The sequence below is a fragment of a genome, unplaced genomic scaffold, assembly GCF_019419815.1.
Source record: "Pyrus x bretschneideri cultivar Hongxiangsu unplaced genomic scaffold, Pyrus_bretschneideri_v1 Contig5, whole genome shotgun sequence".
In the NCBI taxonomy this organism is placed as follows: Eukaryota; Viridiplantae; Streptophyta; class Magnoliopsida; order Rosales; family Rosaceae; genus Pyrus; species Pyrus x bretschneideri.
In genome coordinates this window covers 4,923,521-4,943,582 of record NW_025999787.1, presented here as the reverse complement: position 1 = coordinate 4,943,582, position 20,062 = coordinate 4,923,521, and the positions used below count along the sequence as shown (strand labels likewise).

At 36.6% G+C, this 20,062-nt stretch overlaps 3 protein-coding genes across 6 annotated transcripts; all 3 read right to left on the bottom strand.

The window, feature by feature from the left end:
• Nucleotides 1–3,508: 3,508 nt before the first annotated feature.
• LOC103956776 (alpha carbonic anhydrase 8) lies at nt 3,509–4,012 on the bottom strand. The gene has a single exon (XM_009368808.3). It carries the CDS (start codon nt 4,010–4,012, stop codon nt 3,509–3,511), a length of 504 nt encoding a protein of 167 aa, XP_009367083.2.
• Nucleotides 4,013–6,996: 2,984 nt separating this feature from the next.
• On the bottom strand, nt 6,997–11,210 carry LOC103956775 (protein disulfide isomerase-like 1-4). The gene is made up of 12 exons (XM_009368807.3): nt 10,648–11,210; nt 10,409–10,538; nt 9,671–9,836; nt 9,459–9,577; nt 9,266–9,346; nt 8,488–8,574; nt 8,284–8,358; nt 8,137–8,205; nt 7,972–8,052; nt 7,751–7,885; nt 7,493–7,549; nt 6,997–7,373 (listed from the first exon to the last, which is right to left on the bottom strand). The coding sequence occupies exons 1-12, from the start codon at nt 11,193–11,195 to the stop codon at nt 7,203–7,205; spliced, it is 1,719 nt and encodes a 572-aa protein (XP_009367082.2). The 5' UTR covers nt 11,196–11,210; the 3' UTR covers nt 6,997–7,202.
• A 3,117-nt stretch (nt 11,211–14,327) lies between these two features.
• LOC103956774 (probable serine/threonine-protein kinase PBL28) lies at nt 14,328–19,766 on the bottom strand. Of its 4 annotated transcripts, none has more exons than XM_009368804.2 (10): nt 19,616–19,766; nt 18,671–18,814; nt 18,031–18,166; nt 17,473–17,828; nt 16,696–16,931; nt 16,448–16,574; nt 16,296–16,367; nt 16,033–16,207; nt 15,346–15,479; nt 14,328–14,713 (listed from the first exon to the last, which is right to left on the bottom strand). In XM_009368804.2, the coding sequence occupies exons 2-10, from the start codon at nt 18,753–18,755 to the stop codon at nt 14,679–14,681; spliced, it is 1,356 nt and encodes a 451-aa protein (XP_009367079.2). In that variant the 5' UTR covers nt 18,756–18,814; nt 19,616–19,766; the 3' UTR covers nt 14,328–14,678. The 4 variants fall into 4 exon arrangements, with proteins under 4 accessions (XP_009367079.2, XP_048425518.1, XP_048425519.1 ...); XM_048569561.1 differs by having other exon boundaries at nt 17,473–17,762; XM_048569562.1 differs by lacking the exon at nt 18,671–18,814 and having other exon boundaries at nt 17,473–17,845; nt 19,616–19,697.
• Nucleotides 19,767–20,062: the final 296 nt, after the last annotated feature.

Below are 20,062 nucleotides of genomic sequence, written 5' to 3'. Positions count from 1 at the left end.
AAAGTTGAAAATGCCCGCACTTGCATACCAAATTTATGTCAGTATCTAATTCTCCATATAGATACGCAGTGATGACATCCATAAGTCGCATGTCAAGTCTTTCGAAAACCACTAAACTTAAGTAACGGAACGTAATTGCGTCCATTACAGGAGAGTATGTCTCCTCATAATCAATTCCAGGTCTTTGAGAAAAGCCTTGTGCAACGAGTCGTGCTTTGTATCTTGCAATCTCGTTTTTCTCATTGCGTTTCCTTGTGAATACCCATTTGTAACCCATAGGGTTTACACTAGGCGGAGTTTTGGACTACTGGTCCAAAAACATTCCGCCTTTCCAAGGAATTTAATTCTGCCTGGATTGCTTCTTTCCACTTAGGCCAATCATGTCTCTGTTTGCATTCATCAACAGAGTGGGGCTCAATATCATCACTTAAGATGATTTTAGTGGCTACTACGAATGCGAACATATCATCGATGATTATTTCATTCTGATCCCACAATTCATTTCTACATGCATAATTTATGGAGATTTCTTTGCTTTCATGTACTTCTGCCTCTTCAGGGACATGTGTCTCATCAAGGACATTTTCTTTTTCTGGAAGTCCAGAATCATGAATTATGGATTTATCATTCATTTTCTCTTCCTGAATGATTTCATTTGGATTCAGTTGTGACCTCGACTTTCTCTTTCGAGGGGCTGAATCTTTTGAACCTGGGGGTCTACTACGCTTCAGGCGTGCACCAGATGAATCATTTACTACCACTTTATTTTGTCCAATAGGGACATCAATTCTTGCAGGTGCATTTGCAGCTGGTATATGTGATTTTATCACTTTCATAGCATCATTAAATGCATCTGGTATTTGATTGGCAATGCTTTGAAGATGAATGATCCTTCTCACTTCATTTTCACATTGAATGCTGCAAGGATCAAAATGAGACAAGGTGGGAACAACCCATGTCAGCTATTTCCGTTCTTCTGAAACGGTCTTTTCTCCCCCTAACGACGAGAAGACTGTCTCATCAAAGTGACAATCAACAAAATGAGCTGTAAACATATCACATGTCAAGGGTTCTAAATATCTAATGATGGATGGTGAATTAAAACCCACGTAAATTCCCAATCTACGCTGAGGTTCCATCCAAACGAGTGCTAAAACGATAGAAGGATGGGCTAAGCTTCAAGATGACACTACTGCAAAAAGTCAAATATATTACAGTTTGACTGACTCATTCTTGGTGCAATTTCCTAATAATATTTGTGTATACCAGTGTTACTTGGTGCAATTTCCTAAAAATATTTGGCCGACTCATTCTTCCGCATTTACATATTAAGGAGAAGATGCTTACGAACGAGATATCCAGCAACAAGAAAAAGAAAAAGGATTGAATAGGGTTATTTTATGCATCGAACAATTCCGATCCAAAGTACTGGACTAAATAGTTGTCCGACTGGACAGACACAAAACACCTACTCTCCGGTTTTTTTGGTCCCACCCAGCCATTTTGTATGGTGCCTTAAAAGACGTTCCTCCACTTATGAATATGTACGAGTTTGTAATTTACAAACTTTAATGTAAGAAGAAATTTCTCATTAGCTATGAGTAGTGGCCGAGCCACTGTTCAAAGATGACCCAAAAGTGAAATATACAGATGCATATTCTGTGTCAGATTCAATGACAAGTCACAAAGTATAGCAGTGGCAATATTCTCTCTTGTGGAATTTGCTCACTTTTCATTTTTTTAAAGTTTATTAGAATAATGACTCATTATAAACTGATCGAGATCAAACATGGACAATATTCCAATCATATATTGACGACAAACTAATCAAATATTACAAATAATCACTTTAATCGATTTACCTATTTAATTCTGGCCATAAGGTAGTTGTGGTCTTTGTGCATAGGAGAGTTTATGCTAGAATTGGGCATGATGCGGTTTCGGCCGATTCCACCCTCAAATTGGAACCGGAACTGAAAAATATAAATTATTCAGTTTCATGCTATTTCACTTAAATTTATTACTAAAACATATAGTTCGATTACAATGGTTCTGGTTCAATTTTGAGTGGTTCCGCCAACATAGAAGCTAAAACTGATATGAATGATTGGGTTCTGTTCTTACACTTAAGTTGACCCTTTTTTTGTCTGAACGATTTTTTACAATTTATTTTATCAGGATTCGATTCGATTTTGCAATTCTGCAGTTTTATGCCCATCCATAGCTTGTGCTCTCATTTAATCATTAAACTTTAAAGATGCCGAAGCAAAAGTAAAAGCTACAAAAGCATAAAAAATGGAGAGAAGGTAGAAAGGAGGAATAAGTTACAGTAGCCCAAGTTTTCACTTTACAAAAAATAAAATAAATCTTTTTTTTGGCACAAAGTCGATATATCTACTTCGAAAAATAAAGATGCAATAAAACGAAAGCAACAAAAAGAAGAGAATATAGACCAAAACAGTAAAAGTAATACCTACAAATCTTCACCGCAACCTATTTTTTGTCAACTTTTATGTTAACTGAAAAAGAATATTTACATAACAGATACTAAATTTAATTCTACTCACTTTCTTATTATATCTTCACTTGTAAAAAGGGAAAGGTTTTAAAACAAATTCAATTCTTGTTGAATAGCACATGGTCTGGTGTTATTCATTTTTAAGCACATTTTTAATATATATAATATTGTTTGTTAAAAACAAAATAATCCAAATCATTTTTGACATATTTCTATCTTAACCAATTCTTCCAAAACTTGAATTGAATTGTATCGGTATCATTTATTAATAAATTGTATTGAACTAATTTACCGTATTTGTCACGATTATCTATCATTTCTAGGAACCGAAAAAACTCAGGGAATATTTCAACCTCTTCCTGACCACAAATTTGGATTCCAAACCATCAGTGAATTTCAATCCTGAAACCTCAGTTTTTAATTTTAAAAAAGCCTCATAATCTATTATTTCCTACTGGACCACCGGCTCGTAATTTAATTTACCATATTTATCATTCACCATTTATTTCTATCCTTCCTTGTTCACACTCTCCATTTATTCACAATCATCGCATTGCAATCAACGGGATAAATCAAATCATCGAATTATATATAATCTAAATCGCAATTAAAATGGCACGTAATCATCAAATGAGAAGAAAAACGAGTAACTCCAAATCTGTAAATCCAATTATTATATTATTCTAAAATAGAGAAGCAATACACGAATCACTGATATTTGACTAATCAAGTATCTTACCCCCAAAATTTAAAAAGAAAATAATAAAAATAATCTACCTATCACCACTCCTCCGCCGCCGCGCCAAAAAATCAAGAATCGAATTGAATCACCATTTTTCACCGCCGTAGAAAACCCCAATTCAATCATATACTAAACATGCCCAGAATTTAAACAAAAAATTACGAGAAATTAATACCAGAAAATTTAAGATTTAACAGTAACCTCTATAAGTAGAAGAGCTTCGCGTATGAAGACGATTGAGTGTTTCTTCAGAGAATCTCTCTCCTGGCGGCGTAACCGTACTGAGATCTACGGACGTTATCTTGACGCTTCTTGTACACGAATCCTCCCAGCCCTACCAAACTGACTCCGACGATGACGCCGAACGCGATCCCCGCCTTCTTTCCGGTGCTTATTCCTCCTTCGGAGAACTCCTCTCCGTCACCGTCGGCGTTGATGTTATTGTGATTGATGTCGCTAGGAACCGACGGCGCTGAAGAGGGAACAGAAGGTTCGCTGTCAGGCGACGGCGATGGAGTCGATTGGGGCGGAGCGGGAGGAGAAGATGGAATTGGTGAGTCAGCCGGAGCGTTCGACGGAGATGGAGGGAGGGAAATCGGGGATGGAGATGGCGGTGAAGGTGCATCGGCGCCGGTTTGCGGCGATGGAGTCGGGGAGGGCTCTGGCGGAGAGGAAGAAGAGACGGCGGTGCTGAATTGGACTAGGAGGAAAGCGAGGAGCAGAGGCGAGACGAGTTCGATGAACCTCGACATTGTTGACGGAGGAGGCGGCGTCGGCTCGAGGTGTTTGTTTCCCGAGAAAATGTAGATCTGATGGGAAAGTAAGAAGAGAGGAAGTTGAGATTTTGGGAAGCAGTTTTGAAATGGAGCGGAGGAGATCTGAATTTGAAAGGAGGAGACCTCGGGAGAAGGGAAAAAGGGGACGGCCGAGATTGAAGAGGAGGGAAGAGGCGGAGTCAGATCTGGACACGTAGGTGGAGTAAAAAGCAGGGAGAGGAGCGATACACCGGATCTAGAAAAATGCGGAGGAGATTTAAGTTGGGTTTTTTTGGAAGTGTGGAAAAGAGTTGGATGATATTGTAATTCTATTATTTTATTTGGTCTTATTTATAAAGAGTTGTGTTTTTTTTTTTTTTCATTTTTTTTGTTGGAAATGCAACATTATGAACCATATTTTATTGAATTTGAAATGAAAACGATATTTTATACTATTTTATGAGGTTCATTCAGTATTATAATTCAATAATATTCTTTTTATCTGTAAATGTAAATGGAAGTTTTAGATTGAATATCATTAACAGTTCAATCTTGAAATTTGTGTAAATGAAGATAATAATATCACTTGCATCTCAAAAAAGAAAATACATTATTGTATAAAGGTCATATTATACTACGATCTAATAGTATTCCTCTTTACTTGTAAGTAAGAGGTTTTAGGTTTGATTATCGTCAAATGCGAGTTTGAACCATATTATTATTAATCTACTGTAATGCTAAATTTACCCTTTCTTCTTTAATGTAGATAATACTGTTTGTTAAAAAAATTTGCAAAGCGAGCAAACACACGAAGGAGAGGAACGGACAACGTTTAAAAAGTGAGTTGGAGATGACTTGAATTGTAAGGACATGAGAAATATGAGCTTTAATTGCTTGGTGGGTTTATTATGAATATTAATTTCTTTATTTATGGGATGACTTGAATTGGAAGGAGATGAGAAATGTGATTTATCAAACACAATAAACGCGGCAAGAAATATCTTTATTTATGTTTTGCAAGCTACTGTTTTTTATGCAATTTGCACATGATATGATGGGGACTAATTTGTATTTTTGATACCTTTTAAAAACCCTAACTCCAAATTGGAAAGGAATATTTGATCATCCAAAGAAAAGGAATATCTAGGAAGAAAAATGTGGAGTGAAATACGGATGGATGTGTGACTCAACCTGAACTTGACCTTAGATGGGTAGGTGGTCGGATCCAAGGGTCACTAGGTCGTGTTTAGTTGTCACACAGGAATCGCCGTATCTGGTACGGTGATTAACGGGTTGTGTTTGGCGATAATCAGATCTTGTTCTTGTCTAGAGTTATTATGTCATGTAAGTCAATAATTGAGTCGAATGTTGAGTCGACGTAGGTTTTATTTATCGTAATATGAGGATCAAAGTATTGACAACCCACTAAAAACACAAAAAAGAAAAGAAAAAAAAAAATCCAAGAGCTGTTTTATACCTAATCAGTTATGGCATTACAACAAATACGTGACAGGATGGCCGTGCTAAATTGCTAATGGGTTAATTTGTTTTTCTTTTTTGAAAGAGGACAAATATGGAAATTAAACTATATACATACCATTGATACCAACCACAAAATTAAAAACTTTATTATCTTTTATCGAAAAAAAAAACATAAAGCAAAACAAAGCAATGCATTATAGATGAATTTATGGGACAAGGATCATTTCCGGATCTTCTTTGTGAGGATTTAATCGTGTCCTGTTCAACGTATATAGTGCAGTCAATTTTCATTAGGTGCTATTTATATTTAATTTTAAATTTTAAATTTAATATGATTTCTAACCGCACTATGTACGATAAACAAACACAATTGATTGATCTTCCAGATCCCTACAAAGAGGATCCAGGGAGGATCCTATTTCGAATTTATGGACATGATTGTCCATCCAAATATAGGATAAATAATGAACAGCGGAGCGAGAGGTGTGGTTTTTTTGTCATTGACAATATGGCTGTCCAACCATATATGATAAGAGAATTAACAATTATTATTCACTTAATATGAAATTAATTATGCCGATGCAAAACAAATTAGAGTCCATTTGCACATGGACATGGTTTCCCAAGCATTATGCATACAGGGATCTGCTTAAAAAAGCAATAACAATTATTCAAATTTCAATTAATGGCTAATGGGTACTGAAAAGAATTTGCATGAAACAAATTTACCATCATTGAGCGTCATATGCTAATAATATATATAGAGATGTGTAAGTTTTTATTAGCATGACATACATTTTTATCCACCTTACCACTGCAGTGTGTAGAGCCATAGTTGGTAACACGTCGGACTTTCAAATCCGGTGGGCATCTTTGAATAACTCTGAATATAATTTCAAGCGTTAAGATGTTCATTTTCTTCTTTACCAATCTATCTTAAATTCCAAGGGTGACAATTTTGTTGTCTTATCATGTAACGCTACTAGATCATGATTGCATGAGAGGCTGTTCTATTTATGCCAACTCACGTTGGGCTACAAGTGCCCTACAATGTCTGACTCAAACAAAAAAAGAGGTACCCTACAACTGATGGACCACCCTACCTAAGTCTCTTGATAGGCATACGAGAACATAAAAAGTGTGTTAGAGACTAAAAAGAACATCTTTTTCTTTGAAAAATAGCCTTAACCACTTAAATTCAAAAAAAATTTATCGGAAAGCTTTCAGTACTGTTCATTTTAACGAAAAATTATATTTTTACACACAAAAAATCAATTCTGATACTATTTACTTTACCTTTTGTTTTGTCTTTATCGTTAAAACTCAAAATTTTCAAACCCTTTGTTTTTAGTTTTTCTTGAATTAAAAGCCACTTTTACGAAATTGTCAATTTTACATTGGGTAATTAGCAACAATAAACATATTTTGACATTTTGTCGATATCGTGGTTGGATTAAATTGATGCTTTTATAACAAACTAAACCGAAATAACACATCCATCACAGCAACGAGAGATTATTCAGGTTAAGTTTCTTAAAATTCTCCGGACATTTTTCGGGGTTGATATTGCGAATTTGAGTTTCTCATATCGTTTCTGATCTCCCTATTTTTCTCTTCTATGTGACAAGTCTCTCTTTCTCTACCACACGGATGGTGATGGCCAACACTAACTCGGCAGACAAATTAGCATACGCTATTATATTCCTCACAATTCATCCTTCGAATCTTCGGCGCTGCCGCTCCCTTTGCTCTCTGTAGCAGCAGAACCCTCGGATTTTGGTGTTGAGGCCGGCTTTTGGAGCTTGAAGGGGATTGATGCGTTTTTCTTGAGGAATTTGTAGAATGCCACCACTGTGCGGTCACTGTCTACGGTAATCTGTTTGGCATCAAGGAAGCAGATAGTCTACGTCAGACACAAAACAAGGAAGAACAAGAAGATATGTGCTCTCGTTAGATCTAAGAAAAACATAATGAACGATTCTAAATGCCACTTACTGGATCGAAGCTCTTATTTCCCGCTGGGAAGAATAGAAGTGTAGGGAACCCATCGGCCTGAAAAATCAAACGAGCAGCAATTAATTGCAGAGTTCTTGTTTCCAATGGACATTCACTTTTTACCCTAAGGATATCGACATTAGGCGTAAAAACCATAAATCTAATCCCTTTTCTTCCAGCGCAAATTTGGCCCCATAGCTCTTTAATAGGCTATTGAAATATGCAAACTATCATTTAACCACAGCAATTTGACATTACCTTCGCCCTGGGATGCTCATTTGTGGTTCCGTCCATCTTCGCTATAACAATAGAGTCAATGCCTCGTAGATGTTTGGCAAGCTTGTTGTAGGCTGGCTCCAGAGATTGGCAATGCCCGCACCAGGGTGCGTATATCTGAGATAATGATTCTTCAAAAATGAGGACCTTGCAAAGACAAATTTTAATCAACTATTCGTTTGTTTCTTAGTTTGCAGTGTTACCTCGAGAAGAACATCCTTTGATTCATCCAAGACAATTTCATCAAAGTTATTCCCAACAACTATTTTCACATCCCCGTCGTTCTGTGCCAATCAAAGAAAACATATAAGTTTGAATAGAGAACCAAGACAACACAATTAGGAGGATGAAAGAAATTTAACACTTACACTTTCAGGAATTGGGTCCGACTTATAGAAAGGTTTAAGCTTGTCCTCAATAAAGTCCTCCCCAAAAGCCTAATGAAAAATGAATTCACAAGATACAGTTAGATTGTATAAAATGAAGCACACAGAAGAGAGAGAGAGAGTAGTCACCTTTAAATTAGCTAAGGTCACCTCTCCGTCAAGAAAAAATTTCCTACCATCGTCATTTCCAGTGTACCCAAGAACCTATAAGGAACAATATTATTCGTAGCAACAAATAAATCCAGGAACATGCAAATTGCAACTATACAATCTATCTTCTATCTTTCCAAAGTAAAGTAAGTGAATTGAATACAAAGGTTAGGAAAAGCTCACTGTTGGAGCTTCACTAGTGACACCGAAATAATCTGAAACTGGCTTTCCGATATCTTCATTATCCGTTTCCACATATACAAAGATAAGCTGCAAGCAACCACACACACAGTTATACAAAGTTAAGTTGCAACCCTCATCCTTTGTTAACAAAAAAAGAATGCAATGTGTAGCTTAGCAGCCAAAAAAACATCAGATGCTCAAATTATGCAGGTCATATATAGTGGCCACAGAGAACAAATGCAACAACATATTCAAAGTTAATAGAAACTAACCAACCTACTTAAAGGACAAGGTATGTATTTACCTTTTTATTTTCTATTGAAACAATATTTTGTTAGTAAAAAGAGATGAGCACAAACTGAAAACCCTAATAAGGCCGAAAAAAGGGTTCCCTGGAGTTTTTCAAAAATCAAAGCTGGATTACCAAATTGAAACTTTACACTGACAAAACACCCTCCCCATGTCCCCTAATGCACTAAAAATCCTTTATTTCTTCCTAACTACACCACCCCAAAACACAGCCATCAACCACATCTCCATAGGATTAACACCTCCTCGCTCACCCTCAATGCATGTGGATTTCAATAAGAAATAAAAAATACATGATGCTGGAACTACCAACCACTATCAGCTTCTACTTTACATGTGACTTACTACGAACAAGGTATTTCAAGCCTAGACTGTTTAAAAACCTTTATGTAATTGTTATTTTAGATGCTCTTGAACAGTTTCTGTGACAGCAATCCAACTCATAGCGAATGGCGAATAGTAACCATACCTTTCCTTTGAAAAGCTGTGCAGCCTTTTGAAAATCAGGGAGAACCTTCTCTGAATCTTTTGAAGAGGCAAAGAGCAACAGCTGAGAATAGAAAGATTACATGTCAATCAGCATGTGATGTTTAATACTCTGTTTTAAAGAGTTTCATATTGAAGTCACATCTATGAAAAAAATTCACACATGTAACAATTACCTGTTTCTTGATAGTACTTTCAAAAATTTGTGGGGCATTATCCCTGGTAAAGGTGATAACCAGAGGTAGCTTGTTCGCAAAGACAAACTCCACAATTGCAGTCTTATCAAATTTACCATCTGCACAAATGAGAAAGTGAGTATATAGGTAATGCAACCCAAAATCTCAATCTGAGAAATCTTAGCCAATGTGATAACAATAAAGAAACTAACCAAAATAGCTTAGTTTCTCAGCCTCCTTCTTTAGCAGGACCAAAGCAGGGCGCTTAACTTCAGCGTCAAGATGGAAAAGTTTTGCCACCTTAGGATCTACAGTTTGGTAAAAGGACACCTCATCTTCAAGTCTTGAAGCAGCGGCAAGCTCGTCACTCTCAGGACCCTTTTATCATAAGAACAACACATAATTACAACCAAGTATCGTATCATGGGAGACAAATTACAAAAGTTAACAAGAGTAAATTCTGAGATCTTCCAGCCACCTTTGTTTTCCTTTTCTGCTTCGAAAAATCATTTTACAGATACCAACTTTATTATTAATTTATTACATGAAGAAAAATCTAAGTGTTTTGTATGCTTCATTGATCACCTACTTTTGAATTCCTATTCTAGATTATGTGCAATTAATCAAAATGCAAAATTCAGCAGATCCCCAATTCGGCATTTGACAGCCAAACTTGTCCTAATAGATTCGGCTAGTTCCATGTCCACGTATATTACTCAAACAAACTCTAGGCCGTCAACTAAAAGCCGATCGCTTGGACCACATTCTAAATTTAAGATTAATTCCATTCCTAGACTATGAAGAGGCAACTGTAACCTGGAAGAAAATTTTCAATCTCCTTATTACCGCCACCAGAGTTTACGACCAACCATTGTATTATGCACATTAATTATAATCTAATGCATTATTATAAAATCACAAAATTATACATTTCAGATTTCATAACATACCACCAAAGAGTTGAGGTAGCCCAAAACGACTTTGCTTTCAGCAGTCAATATGCGTTCCGCATCCTCCAATGTGGTCACGTTTTGGATGCCAGGTCCAATCTTCTTCTTAATCCAGGTTACAATTCCCTCCCTGAATTCACAATTCCAAAAATTTAAAACAATCCATAAAATTTAAAAATTTAAAAATCGGCCCCTGCAATTTTGATAATTCTATCAAATTAACCAAAAAAGAAACTCACTTGGTCCTTTGGCCTGCGTAAGGCTTGTGAACGCCATCAATGAAGAAGAAGATAGTCGGGAAACCCTCGATGCCGTACTCCTGCGACAGCTCGTTCTCCTCTGTGGCGTCGACCTTGGCCAAAATTACATCTTCCCCCTTGAGCTCGGTAGCTGCCGCCGCGTACTCCGGTTTCAAGGCCTGGCAGTGTCCGCACCACGGCGCGTAGAACTCGACCATGACGAACCTATTCTTCTCCACCACATCGCTGAAGTTCGCTGCCTTCAAAACGGCGACGTCCTTCTCGTCCACCTCCGGCTCCTTGTACGAGTCCTCATGATCGCCACCCTCGTCAAAATCAGAGTAGTTCTCGAGATCGTCGTAATTGTCCTCGTCGTAGTGATCCGGATCTGGATAGTGCGGCGCGTCGTCGCCGTGGTCGGTGGGCTCCTCGAGGAAGCTGAGATCCTCATCGTCGTCGTCGATGGGATGCGATTCCTTGCAGAAAACCGAGTGGGAGAAGAAGAGGAGAGCGCTGAGTGCGAACGCGAGAACGAGTCGACTCGCCATTTTTGAGCGAGCGAGTTCGGGGATCCAATGAGTGAGAGTGAGATCCGGTTTTAGCAGGGTTTATAGTGGAGGAAGGATGGAAGACAAGAGGAGTCAAGGCCTCGTACGACGTCGTTTCGTAGGGGTCAATAGAAATGCTTTACCGTTGGAGTTGCCGCCGGATTTGGTTCTAAAGCGTTACAGCATCTTTCACGTTGACCGGCATTAACTCAAAAGCATTTTATAGATTGGAAAGCAACTTAAGAAATTACCAAAGAAAAAAAAATGTAACTTCAGACATAATTTTTCTTGAGTGTTTTCGAGTACTTTGAATCTTCAAGTGACAAATCGTAAGCGGTGTGGTCAAGAGGAGTGTTTGTTCTTGCACCACGACGTGAGTTCGAATTTCTTCGATTTAATAATCTAACATTTAATTTTATAAATTTATTATTTGACTCAAAAAAAAAAAAATCTTAATGTCATAAATCGAATTCATTCAACCATTGTTAAGCAAAAATTGAAATCTCACTAAATTAATAGAATTTTGGTATCTCGCTTTATAAATATATACACATAAGCTGCTAAACCCTTGTCGATAAATTGATATCTTGCTCAATTTATAGAATTTAAGTGGTATCAAGGCTATTAATTTAAAGAGGTTAAATTGTATTGCATCTATATATAAAGCCGGCAGGCTTTTGAACAGTAGTTTTTTGGGATCACAGGCTTCACCAAAAAGAAGTGGACAGAAATGCGCCTCAAACAAAAAACTTCAAAAGCATTTCAAAATAAAGCATCAAATATGGCATGGTATTTTCATCATATAAATAGTGTTTTTATATTACTATTACTGTATATAACAGTGTTTTATATTACTTTCCCGTACAGTGTTTTTTATTTTATTTTATTTTATATTTTTTTATAAGTAGTACCTCACAATCGGTTAGCAATAATGTAATTCAATTAGTTGTTTATTAAATATTATTTTCTCTATTCTTAATGTAAATTCAATAAAATGTAGATCAAAATTGAAGACCGATTTTATTATGTGGATTCAGCTGCTTTAATTGGTTTATGAGCGGTTTTTTTTAGCATGGTCTAATATTATTCATTTAAAACGTGTAAGTTGCGTCTAACACGCCGTGATTCCAAAAATATCCATGTGTGCATGAAGGCTAGTATAATCTTAAGTTTGCATGATTACAGCTATTATAATTCATTAGACTCCAACGGGGTTTTAAATGATTTAAGAACTAATCCTACTAGCCTGTGTATAAATCACAGACTTTAGAGTTTTATAAATTTTGGGCTAAATATATAACATAAAGTAGATAATAACTTTTTTTTTTTTTTAAACGATATTATTGAAACTAAGAGATTGTAAGCCTCATAATGGGCTAGCATAAAAACAGCCCAAAATAATGCATCAAATGTGGTAGGGGTATTTTTGTCATATAAACAATGTTTTTAAATATTTAACTATTTACTGTACAGTGATAAACAATGTTTTTAATATTTAACTTTTTCCTGTACAATGTTTTTTTTAATATTTTTTTAATTAGTACCTCACAATGGGTTAGCAATAATATGATTCAATCAATTGTTTATAAAATATTATTTTCTCTATTCTTAATATAAATTCAATAGAATGTAGATTGAAATTGAAGACAGATTTTATTATGTGTATCCAGCTGCTTTAATTGGTTTATGAGGGGTTTTTTCTAGCATGCTATAATATTATTTATTTAAAACGTCTAAGTTATGCGTAACACGCCGTAATTCAAAAAATATCTTCTTGCGCATGCATGAAGGCTAGTATAATCTTAAGTTTGCATGCTTACAGCTATTATAATTCAGTGGACTCCAGCAGGGTTTTAAATGATTTAAGAACTAATCCTTCTAGACTTTAGAGTTTTATAAAATTTGGACTAAATATATAACATAAAGTAGATAATAACTTCTTTTTTTTTAAAAAAAAGGTATTATCTAAACTAAGAAATTGTAGAAGTATGTTTAATTTCACAATGGACTAGCATAATATAGTTTAAATTCGTCTTTAACGAAAATCGAATCTAAGACCTTTCGCTACTAAATATAATACTCTTTTAAAAAAATTCAAACGACCCCTTAAAATGTTTCATTATAGAAGTATTTTGTTTAGTCTCGTTATCGTGCATGAGGTAGCTTTGTTTCGCTTGAATAGTTAACAACTGATTCTAAAGTTTCAAGAACATGGTAAAATCCCTCCAGCTTGAGACCGTCTTACGTAGGGAAACAAGTATCATGAACATCGTATTTTGTTTAATGACTTGATGAAGAGGAATTTAGACAAACATATTTCCTAATCCTAGCAATCCTCAACTAGCAAGTTGCAAGTCTTATGACGCGTGAAGAGATAAGAAAAGCAACTAGGAGTTGGATCGGCTCCATGATCTAAATAAATAAAAAATATTAATTTTAAGTTGAAGATGTTTACATGATCTCTGCACGTTCAATTTCTTGCCATGGAAGCAGCACAAAGCTAGCAAGCAAGGATTCATTCGTCAATGGATCTCAACAAATGGTTTCTTTACTTTACTTCTAACGCAGCTTTTGCTATCTAAAATCGTCTAATAGGAAACCTCTTCAAAGGTTCTGAGTCAGGACGACATAGTCCAACTAGCTTTTAATCTAATGATATTTTACTACTTTGTCCGTGAAAATTTGCATAAAATGTATGTTGGGTCATTTGGACTATAAAGGGAGCTTTTCAAGTGGTTCCAATTTGTTAAAATCGTTCTTATTAGACCCCGTTTTGTTTTTCTTTCATTTTCACCAAAAATATTGCTTCGCTTTAAAATTAGAGTTAATTACATTTGTACTCTCTAGTTTAGGTACCATTTCAACCTCTTACCTCAAATTACAGTTTGCACCCCCTCCTGTTAGTCGCTTCATTTTATAAATTCATTGATATGTCATACCTCTAGTTGTTAAGTTGTTTATTTGATCGTTAAATGATGGATTGGAAAAAATGTGCCAAAGATTGCACATCAAAATATACTTGGCTTGGTTGCTTTGAATTGAATATAACATATTGACAACCAGCTAGCATCACCAAAGCCAGTGATTTTCTTGAAGACCTGTACAGCTTTTAGAGAATTGCTAATTTATACATTGAACCCTGAACTTTTACTATTTTCATTTGATTCATGTACTCAACAATGCTTTTATGTATCATATATTTTTCTTGTGTAATTAATTACAAATCAATCAAATCTATAAAAGAATGAAGAGAAGACACTGATACAAGGAACTCATTTGAAAAGCTCACTCCCAAGAGTCACAGCACCTATCTCCTCATCAACTTCTATATGAAAATGGTTACTTTCTCTCCCCTGACGAATTCGTTCTAGCTCCTCCACAACAATCTGCATCTGCGGCCTTCGTTCGCTCCCATCTACACACATCAGTGCCAGCTCCATCATCTGTTTTGCAGTTTGCCTTGACATGTCACCTAATGTTTTATCAACAAATCTGTCTAAATCCTTGCAATCCTTCACCTACAAAAGCAAACGAAACTTGATTAGAAATGAAAATAGTCCTGTGCTTCGCCTTGTTGCTTTCTCCTTTTGTTTACAGTTGTCACATAAGCAGATCTTAAGAACGAACAAAAGAATTACTTCTTTGTATGACAAACTTGTAAGAACGAATAGTCAGTGAAGTTTCACACCTACGCATAAATGCATATATAACGATGAAAGCATGTAATGCTAGAGTGAATGCATTGTTCAGAACCAACAACTCATTCTCCCTCTCCACGAACTTTTGATCAACTTCGTTCAGGATGTACTAGGATTTTCTCTCTACTACATCTCTCGCACACTCTAAAACCTTCATTCTTTCTTTAAAAGCTCTCCAATTACGTCACTTGATCTGATCCGAAAGGATAAGAACAACCTGCAAGCTACTCTAGAATCTTGAGAATGTACATTAAATTAGAGAGAGCTTCAGCTATCATTTTGCTTGCCTTAGAGAAGTGAAGTGTCCATCCACATAAAGACGTGTGGAGTGCAAGAGTGTAGATGGGTGGCGTTTGTCATCAAACAACAGACAAGTTCCTGATGGCCTATACCTAAAAGGTAAAGACTGGGGGAATAAGAAGTTATCGTAAGGGCAAGATAGAGATAGACACCTGCAACTATTAAATTATCCCCCAAGTTCAACTGGTTTCTTGCATTCACTTCACGTCCACTGATCAATTCCAGTAAGAAGACCCCGAAACTGTACACGTCACTTCTCTCTGAAAACTTCTTTGATGAATCCAACCTTTACGAAAAGTAAGGAGTAGAAAGATTAGACATCATCAACAAATTCAGTCTAAACAGAACTACCGTAGTTCTATAATGAATGAGATCTGAAGGTTTTTCTTCAATCAAATTAGTCAACTTAAAATTCGAAGCAACTTCCACTATAAGAAATAGAGGCATAACTTGATGAAGCACTCAGAAGCAGATTGTTACTAGCTGCTCAATGTAGTACTAGAAGAAAGTTAAATCATACAGTAATACAATCAACTTCTAAAAGTTTGGCACTCAACTGATTATAGAACTCGACATAATCAAGGTACTGTTCAGTGTTAGATTGTTTTCACCAATCTAGACTGCTTAACGTGCGAAAATGACCTGCAACGAATTGACTGGGGAATCTTTGCTGAATAAGTTGGTGGAGGAGGAAACTTACTCTTATATTCCTCAAAGGCAATTCTTGCATATCAAGCGATCTTGATCATTAGTGACAAATAGCATTACAGGCACAAAGTGGTGGTATCCACATCCTAATCTAGCATACAGACTTAGCACTTTAAGGATAGATTACATACTCTGGGTCAAGAAAGCAATCTACGGCTGAAGATGAGCCAGCATGATGACCCACTAGCAATTTGGTTAGTCCATAATCAGACACCTTGGCAGTAATGCTTTCGTCCAGTAGAACATTGCTTGTACAAAAATGCATGTGCAGAAGAGGAGGCACCAAACTGTGAAGGTGCGCAAGTCCTTTTGTGCAAAATATACGAAAGAGGAAATTCAATTATTTAATGCAAAAGATAAAGACTTGCACAGGAACATGAAGCAGGTGGTGTACCTTTGGCTGCACCCAAAGCAATCGATAGCCTTTGCTTTATGCCCAACTTTCCAATAGGTAAACCTTCAGCATCTGCATAATTATGTTGTTAAGAGGGGGAGAGAGAGAGAACGAAAGAGAGTGGGAGGGAGAGAGAGAGAGAGAGAGAGTACCGTATAGATGATTCCCAACATTTCCATTTGGAAGATAGTCATATACAAGTAACTGTTGAGTAGCATCTTGACAATAACCAATAAGCCTGAGAATATGCATGTGGTTGACACGAGCTACGTGCTTTACCTGTATCACATCAAGAGAAGTCAGAAAACTCAGAAGTTGCTGCCAAATCATTTTCTAGGCACTACCTCACTAAGAAAGTCATGGTTTACTAGATAAGAAATTTGAATAGGCACTTGCGTACCTCATGAAAGAAATACTGAGTTGGGGCATGTAGGCGTCTCTTGACAGCCACAATAGTTCCATCTTGGAGCAATCCCTTGTAGACCAAACCAAATCTACCTTGGCCTATGATATTAATTTCATTGAAATTGCGCGTTGCTTGCTCCAGTTCCAATATTGTGAGTTGCCTCAAGTTTGGTGCACTGTATGGAGAATGAGCAACGGCGTAGGGAGATGTGTCCCCTCTTTCCCACTGAACTGAAAGAAATCAAAGAAGGAACCAATTCACCAAAATTACCCAGTAAGCCAAACCACAACCTTAACAGATAAAACACCATTTAATATTCTTGCTGGGTTAATTAGAATGCAAGGTGGTTAAATACAGGTAATCCAAACACATGGATGTTTTGCTCCCTTTCGTAGAACAAACAAGTTGATTTATCTTGAGGACCTCAATTTGAGAAAGGCATGTCCGTATTGTACCAACGTGGTGTGTGTGGCCAGAAACTCATTCCTTACCCCAGTGCTGCTTCAATTTTGAAGCCTTCAAAACAGTGTCTATAAAATTGTATTGTTCATCATTTGACTTAACAAGAATACGCAAGGCAACTCGTATTTCAAATGTTTTATGCCATGTCTCTTTCAATAAACTGCCAGGAAGGCTGAAGGCATATGCAATGCAAGGAATCCACAGAATTCTTTGGCTAATGACCAATGCAGTTAGATGTTTGCCTAATTTGAGTCATTTTACATCCTTTCAGGGTCTGAAAATTCCTCATATGGTTATGAGCCAACTTACCAGTGGGTGATGGTGCAGATGATACTGTCTCAGATGTTCGCCTAGTTAATCTTTTTACACGCAACAAGCAGATGTAAACGAGCATCACTATCATAATCACAAGCAGAGTGGCAACAACTCCACCAGTAATTGCTGCAATTTTCCGTTTTGATGAATGGTTACCACGAACTTCTTCCACAGGTGTGAGTGTTGGAGTACCGTTATCCCCATCAACTATGGCTTCTATCCTCCTGCTTCTTGGGTTATGGTGCTCTTTTCGTAGTTGAATTGAAGAGTGTGTAACGAAAAGTCTTGGAGCAAAAGGTGGCAAACTGACTGCGTTAGTCCACAAAGAAACTGAACAGATTCCAGAAAACCTGTTGAAGCATAACATCTAACATACTTCTTACATGATTACAGAAATATAATCAATTTGTTCGCTTGCGTCTTATATTAATGCTATGAAGGCAACAATTGTTCTACTCTGATTTTTTTTAATGAATCATCATATACTATTTACTTCTACATATGACAGAATGCACTGCTAGAGAGAGAGAGAGAGAGAGAGAGAGATCTTACAGAGGATAAATGCAAGGGTCCTTCAGTTTGTGACAGTTGACAATTTTCCATTGTCTTAGACAAGAACATCTTCCAATTCGACTATCAAACAGTTGAGGACTTCCACCTCCGCTCTTAAAAGTTAGTAGAGCTTCAGCTACATATTTCAGAGAGGGAAAAAAGAATAAGAAATCAGCATTCTTCCAAATGCGAATCGCAATGAAGATTAAGCAAAGCATGTTACTCAAAACCAACAAGAAGTAAGAACATGACAGCCTAAACATCATGCACATTTTTGCGTCAATCGCATGCCTAGCCAAACCATTTCGGACATGAACAAGAAGTTGCAGCATAGCAGTTTAAAAGGGAATTCCGATGTCCAAAACAATCTAAACACCGTGTACATATTCGAAGCAGCAACTTAAACATATGATTTCAACCTATGAGTCAAATAACAGTAGGAAAAATGGTTGCTTTTAGTTCTTACAGAAGAATCCATTCCATTCCATTCAAACAATATGCACAAGCAGATGTGGCAATAACGAAGTTGGATAGAGCAAAATGCTCCTACTCCGACTCAAGTTCGAATCCCGTTTCTGGCAGTTTAGATTAGATTAAAATATCGAATAAAAAAGAAGAAGCAAAGTGAGGGAAAAAGTACCATAAATTATGTAGCTTGTTCTGCTGGGTTCCAAAATCTGGATGAGAAGAAGCAGAGGCAGCTGTTGCCACCAGAACAAGCGCATTGTCAATAAGCCTCAACCCATTTGAAAATCCACCCCCCTCCCAAAAAAAACAAACCACCCTGCAAATTTTAAACCAAACAAAACCCTAATCAGCCACCCAATCCAGATTCTCGAGACTTGAAGAACCCTCAAGGACCGACAGAACAGGCTGTCTTGTCTTTTGTGGGACCATTTGCTGTGTTTCTTGTACAACGGCTAAAATCCCAACATTGCATTCACACTTGGCAAACAAAATCACAAAAAACCCACATCCCAAGAGATTCCCATGGGAATCGCAGAAACATCCACATGAAACAGTTCAAAACTTGGGAAATGTTCAAGTCCCAGAACCCAGATAGTGAATGATGATAATTGATAAGAAAGTGCTGTGCTTTTCCCTCGGGTTTTTCACTTTTCACCTTACGAAAAAAAAAGCAGCTTTTTCTGACAGGGCTTTTTACTTCTGCGGTTCAGAAAAATTTTAGGATTCTCGCGAAAGTAATCAGACCCCAAATTTCCAAATCTTTGCAGATTTTTGAATTTTTGATTGTTTCACAAGAAGAGTGTAAAACCAGTACTGATGCAGAAAAAGTTAGTCAGCACCAAGCTAAAGTATGACTAAATGGGCCTTCCCATCAATGTTAGAACATGTTATCCGTGAGAATCTTTTGCAAACTTCTTTTCTTTCTTTTTTTCTTCTACATGTCAAGGAAAATTAAAAAAAATAAAAAAATAAATATATATATAGATATATATAGTCCAGAGAGACGGAGACAGAAGGACAGAAAAAGCAGACATGCCCTGCAAAAATGAAGCTGAAGAGATTCATAGATTATGGAAAAAGCAGCTTATTTTGTTGCTGCCATAAGGCTTCAGCTTACCGGAGAATTCTTGTATTTTGAGTTTGTTGAGGTCCCTTGTGCAGGTTTACATTGGAAACAAGGACTTCCTCTCCCAGAAAAGCAGCTAAACAGACATAATGAATGACATGACACACAAGACATGTTCCAAGTAGGTCCGGATGTTCCTATGCTATGACATAAGAACAGTTCTTCTTCAAAACCCCTCTTTGTTTTTGGGCCTCTTTCACATTTGTTGACAGTCTCAGACAACTATAGAGCATTAAATTATTAATTTTTCAAATTTAAGAAATTCAAATCATTGTTTGTGTTGCTTTATAGAGAATTAGAAATGATTTGGACAGTCATTACGTGAGATTTTAACTATTAATGCAAGCGAGTATTACAATACATTAACGGTTGACAGTCATTTATGTACGTATAAACGAATATTACTTGCACAACTCTTATATAGATTCATAAGAAGTT

Excerpts from the sequence above, each read along its gene's own strand:
- LOC103956776 (XM_009368808.3), bottom strand. The coding sequence starts at position 4,012 with ATGTCGAGGTTCATCGAACTCGTCTCGCCTCTGCTCCTCGCTTTCCTC.
- LOC103956775 (XM_009368807.3), bottom strand. The coding sequence starts at position 11,195 with ATGGCGAGTCGACTCGTTCTCGCGTTCGCACTCAGCGCTCTCCTCTTC. Across the intron at positions 8,206-8,283 it reads TGACCTTAGCTAATTTAAAG|GCTTTTGGGGAGGACTTTAT; the intron begins GTGACTACTCTC and ends ATTTTTCATTAG. Across the intron at positions 7,374-7,492 it reads GAAATAAGAGCTTCGATCCA|ATTACCGTAGACAGTGACCG; the intron begins GTAAGTGGCATT and ends GATGCCAAACAG.
- LOC103956774 (XM_009368804.2), bottom strand. The coding sequence starts at position 18,755 with ATGCGCTTGTTCTGGTGGCAACAGCTGCCTCTGCTTCTTCTCATCCAG. Across the intron at positions 17,829-18,030 it reads GACCCTTGCATTTATCCTCT|GTTTTCTGGAATCTGTTCAG; the intron begins GTAAGATCTCTC and ends ATGCTTCAACAG. Across the intron at positions 15,480-16,032 it reads GATTGCTTTCTTGACCCAGA|GTTGGATTCATCAAAGAAGT; the intron begins GTATGTAATCTA and ends CTTTTCGTAAAG.